This window comes from Numenius arquata, chromosome 2 (assembly GCF_964106895.1).
Source record: "Numenius arquata chromosome 2, bNumArq3.hap1.1, whole genome shotgun sequence".
In the NCBI taxonomy this organism is placed as follows: domain Eukaryota; kingdom Metazoa; phylum Chordata; class Aves; order Charadriiformes; family Scolopacidae; genus Numenius; species Numenius arquata.
The window spans coordinates 53,413,618-53,418,877 of NC_133577.1; the positions used below are offsets into that span (position 1 = coordinate 53,413,618).

A 5,260-nucleotide genomic window follows, 5' to 3' on the forward strand; every position below is an offset into this window, starting at 1 on the left:
GGCGTCCGTAAACTTGTCCCGGTTTGAAGTAAAACCCAACCGATTTTCTGTTCTGTAACTTTACATCCTAGCCAGGCCTCCTCTAACTCTCTGAAATTAACGGCATATCATGGAGAAAACTGCTCGTTCTCAGAGCGATAAGCCCAATGTTTGTGCTCCATGCCAAGGGATGGTGAGCAGAGAGGCCCTTGCTTATACTTATTGCTATAACAACCAAGGGCAGCCAATTTCGTTATTTGCCCCCTTAGGGGGTCGGAAACGGAAAAAACGTAGAGGGGTCACATCGGTGGGGAGGAGGGGACAGGAGAGGTGACCCAAATCTGACCAACTGGGGTATTCCATCCCATCTGCCCCATGCTCAGTATAAAAGCTGAGGGATCAAAGGGTCAGCCCCTTCCTGCGATGGCCGACGTCCAGAGAGGACTCTGTCTGTTCATCTGCCTTTGATCCCGATCCGGGTGTTCCTGACTCCAGAGCTGGAACCCAGTTCCCATCCGTCGCTGAGCCCAGTCTGGGACTTCCCCAGTGCCTGCTGGTGACGTGACTGTCATCCTGGGAGCTTGATAGGGTTTTGTATATATTGTATCTATTTCATTATTTTCATCTTTATTTTTATTTTAATATTAATCCTTCATTAAAGTAGTTTAGTTCATTCTAAACTTCTGAATTTCCTTATCTCTTTCTCCTCCTCTCTCTCTTTTGGGGGGGGGGGAGAAGGGGAGGGAAGGGCCATCTGTCGGTCTGGTTTTGGTAAATTCGGCCGAAACCACGACAAAACTCCTGCAACCCTCTTCGCACCCGCGTGTTCGAGACGGGAATGAGTCCCATTGCGTTGCTTTTCCGTCTGCTCCCGGCTGGCCGGGGAAGCCTTCACAGCCCGGAAGGGAAGGGCGGCTCTTCCCCAGCAACGGTCCGCGCTGACCACGATGCGGTCTCCTTTCCGCACCGCTCCAGGCCCCCGCCAGGATACCTCTCCCACCTTCTACCCTGGCTCTGCTGAGAAGTGAACAGCTTGAAAGAGGGGACAAGGGGATATGTGTGCTCAGTTTTGAAATGCCCTGAATTCAGATAAGAGTTCAATTATTTAACCAAAAAAAAAAAAAAATATATATATATATCTCAATAAATATTATTATCTCGCCAGGAAGATGTGAGGTCTGGCCCCCTCCAGGGCAACTCAAGCTCAGTGGTCCCTGTCCTTCTGCTCCGTGGGGGGGTCCCCGTTGAGGCACTGCCGCAGTACACCCCTCTTCTCGTGCTTGGCTGTCCTGGAGAGGTCAATGGCTGTGTCCTCCGAATCTTTCGCTGGGCCAAGCTTGTCGGAGCCCCTCTGGGAACTGGCCTGCTTCCCTTTGAGTTCCTCCTCCTCCTCCTGCTCCGCTCGCCAGCCATCTGCCAGCTTCTCTTGGCTCTCCGCCTTCCTGCTCACCTCCATGGACTTTTTGTGCATGCCTTGCAGAGGGGAAAGAGCACAGCCGAGGGCGCCGGTTGCTTATTTTGGCCTGGGACTGCTCAGCATCACCTCCTGCCGTCCCGCTGCTTCCTTTAGCTCTCGCATGCCGAGGAAAACTCACTCTAGCTACCAGCTTTTCCCAACCCGGAGCTCAGCCACCGGCTCTCTGCAGCCCGAGAGGATGGCTTGTGGCAGAGCTGGTCCGTACCTCCCCTGCAGCGGGGAAGACTTATAGGGAGAGGGGTGCTGCGATGGCCCATCCCACCCTGGATTTCAAATCCCACCTCGGTGCAGGACTGTGTATGAGCGGAGGGTAGCTCTGAGGCAGCACTAACATTATCTTCAGTTTGCCGGGGGGAAGAGTGATGACTTCCTAGACACCCTGCAACTCCCACGCTGGCTGCCAGCACTACCCAACCAGATGCAGGCACCTGTCTGACACGGCAATAAAAGGTTTTCCCTTTCCCAGCTGTTCTTCGCAAGGAAGGAGTGGAAAAGCCAGGGCTCTTGGCAGCCTGCGTACAGCTCATGGCCGAGGCCCCTTCCTCTTCTGGGAAAAGATGAGGATGGCCATACGAAAGAGGAAGGGCCGTTTACTCCGCAGCTGCCCCCCCCCCCCCGAGCTCCAAGCTCCCACTTACCCAGCAGCCACGGGGCGCAGGATCCCACCAGCCCGCTCTTGGCAGAGTTGATGATGGACTCGGGCAGAGGGATGGAGTGCCTCACCATGGCCCCGTAGAGGCCGTACTCGGCCATCACGCTGCTCCGGCCCCAACACTTCTCCCGCTTCCGCCACTTGGCTCTTCGGTTCTGAAACCAAACCTTCAGGGGTAACAGCCAGGAGAGCACGGAGGGGTGGGATTGGGGAGGAGACGGCCCCCGCGGCCGGGAAACCAGGGCCCGTCGGGCACGGGGGAGCGTGCACCCAGGGCGAAGGGGCAGCCGCAGGGGTGCACGAAGGGGTTTGGGGGTACGGACACGCAGGCGGCAGCGGGAGGGTGGCCGGGGCGGTGCGTGGGGAGGGGGGTGAGGGAGGGCACACACGTGGGTGTCAGTGAGAGAGGGGGAGGAAGGGGGGGGGGGGAGAGGGAGCACACGTTACACCAGGCTGATCGTGACACGGGAGGGTGATCCAAGACGAAAGTCACCCCACGCTCCGCCTGCCCACAGGCCCCTTCTGCTGCCTCTGTAGGGAGCACCGACCTCTCCAGAAAAAGGGGTCCATAATGCAGTGACCGATGACGACAGAGGGTGCTCAGGTCCCTCTTCTCATCCCCTTCCTGCGTTTGAAGTCTCAAGGGCTGTAGATACAACCCGGCTGCCGCCCAGACCACCACCCCATTCTCCAGCTGCTCCACAGCGGGGCAGGCTCAGGCCCTAAAACGCCATGCGTCCCTCAAAGGGACAAGCTAGCGAGCAAGCCAGTGGGACACCAGTTTGGCCCAGCAGCTCCTGAATCGCTCTCAGCTCCTGCCTCAGTTGGGTCTCCGGAGGTCAGGGGGCTGGGGCCAGCTCTGTCCCCTGGCTCTGCATTTCCATTTGGAGCCTGTTCGGTGCCGGGGGGGGCAGACGTTGAGCTGCCACCCCTTCCCCCAGGTGCTCCACAGCATTTCAGTGGCACCACGTTCCCACCGCCTGCCGCATTTCGGTGCCACCACGTTCCCACCACCTGCACTCACTGGCCAACGCAGCAGACGAGCCCGCTGGGCGCCGGCAGCCCGCAGACTCCAACCAGGAGAGGAGAGGACCGCCACAGCCACCTACCTGTATCCTGTCCTCCGGCAGTTCCGTCTTCACGGCCAGCATCTCCCGGGCGTAGACGTCGGGGTAGTGAGCTTCGTTGAAAGCCTTCTCCAGTTCCTCCAGCTGGTGGGCTGTGAACACCGTCCTGCCGAGAGGAGAGAGAGCATCCTGTGACACAGTCCCAGATTTTTTCGGGCAAGAAGCGGGAGGCAGCCCCCTCCCCGCTGAGGTTTTTTCCTTCTGAAAATCCTCCCCCCCCCGCCCCACCTGCAGCCCTTCTCTTCCTTTGCTCCCTTGGGGACACCCGCCGCCCCAGCCTGGGGAGCAGAGGGGACAGGAGGGAGGCTGGTGGCAGCAGCGAGGAGGTGAGACGGGGGGCGGCCCCCGGCTTTGGGGGCTCTACCTGTGCCGGCGTTTCTTTCTCTTGATCTGGGAGGTGGACATCTTCAGGTCGCTGGCGTCCCCAGACAGGCTGTCCTCATCTGGGGGGAAGAGTCACGTTCCCGTGGGGAGCGGGGATGGGGGGGGGGGAACACACACCAAACCCAGCTCCCAAAACACGGGGATGTGGGACCGGGGCGGGGGTCCCCTCCCACAGCAACCGGCGGCATCGGGGCCGCGTTCGAGCCCGGAGCACCGCACCGGTGCCGCTGTCCCGGGGCAGGGGCGGGGGCCGGGGGGGGGGGGCGGGGAAGCCCACCCTTGGGGAGCGCGGGGCCGGCGGGAGGATGCTCGTCGCCGCCGCCGCCGCCACCGCGTGTGCCCGGGGCCGCAGGTGCGAGGCAGCCCCGGGCAGCAGCTCCGGCCGGGGGTCCCCGGGAGCGACCCCTTCCTCCCACCACCACCCCCCGGCTCCCGGCCCCCGCCCTCGCCGCCCCCCCCCCCCCCCCCCCCCCCCAAGTCCCCGCTCACCGGAGATGTTCTCCTTGTGGCGGCGGGCGGCGGGCGGGGGCCCGGGGGGCGGGCGGGGGCCGCGGGCGGGCAGCAGCGGCAGCGGGGCGGGCAGCAGGCACGGGGCACCCGGCCCCCCCAGGCCGCACAGCAGCCCCAACCCCAGCCCCAGCGCCCCGCCGCCCTCGTAGCCACCGGCGGCGGCGGCGGAGGTGGGGGGGGGGACCGGGGGGAGGCTGCAGCTCGGCCTCCAGCCCCAGCAAGTCGGTGATGGCGAAACCCTTGGCCCGCAGCCCCGGCCCCCCCGGCCTCGCCGCCGCCCCGGGTGCCACCGCTACGGGCACCGCCACCGGTCCCGTCGCCCCGCGTCCCCCCGACGGCTCCGTCCGGCCCGGCATCGCCGCCGCCGCCGCCGCCTGGCCCGGCCCGGAGCGGGCACAGCCGCCCGCCGCCCTTTTTATCGTCCCGCCGCCGGCCCCGGCTCCAATCACACCCCGGGCCGGCGGGGGGGCGCTCCCAATCCCCGGATTAACGGTCCCCGGTCCCCCCCGTCGTCCCCCCCCCCGCCTCACCGGCCCCCCGCCGCCCCCTCCCGCCGTCCCTCCCTCCGCTCCACTCGGCCCCCGCCCCTCGGCCCTCCCCAGCCCCTCCCCGGGTCCCCTGCGGTCCCCCCGGGTCCCCTCCCCGTGTCCCCTTCCACCCCCCACTCTGTCCCTCCCCGGGACCCCCTCAGCCCCCTCCCTGCTCCCGGCCACTCAGCTCCCGCATAAACCCCCTTCACCTCCCCGTGGGTTCCCTCTCTGGGTCTTCGGGAGAAGCCCAGGACCCCCCCCTGCTATGTCCCCCCATGTCCCCTCTTCCAGGGCAGCGCGGTGTGCCCTCCCCAGGTCCCTTCCCCAGTACCCTCATCCCACCCTTCAGCCCCACATCCCAGACAGGGGCATCCCACCCGGCCATTCCGTCCCTCTGCTTGGCGCAGAGGGCATTGGGGGGGGGGCGGGGGGACGGGGGGGGGGGACCCTCCCTGACCCCAGGTGTCCCTCCACCCGGGGTCGGGGCCACCTCGAGGTGCCTGGCCTCCGTGCTGCCTTTCGCTCCCAGATTTTTGCACCTGGGCTGCAATTTTTTGCCACCCCCCCCCCCCCCCCCCCTCCACACACACCCCCACCCCCC

At 64.7% G+C, this 5,260-nt stretch overlaps 1 protein-coding gene across 1 annotated transcript; it reads right to left on the bottom strand.

The window, feature by feature from the left end:
- Positions 1-1,183: 1,183 nt before the first annotated feature.
- Positions 1,184-4,485, bottom strand: VSX1 (visual system homeobox 1). The gene is given in 6 exon segments (XM_074169017.1): positions 1,184-1,452; positions 2,095-2,275; positions 3,218-3,341; positions 3,600-3,678; positions 4,109-4,302; positions 4,304-4,485. Coding segments are annotated over 6 exon segments (1,029 nt in total).
- Between the last annotated feature and the right edge of the window lie 775 nt (positions 4,486-5,260).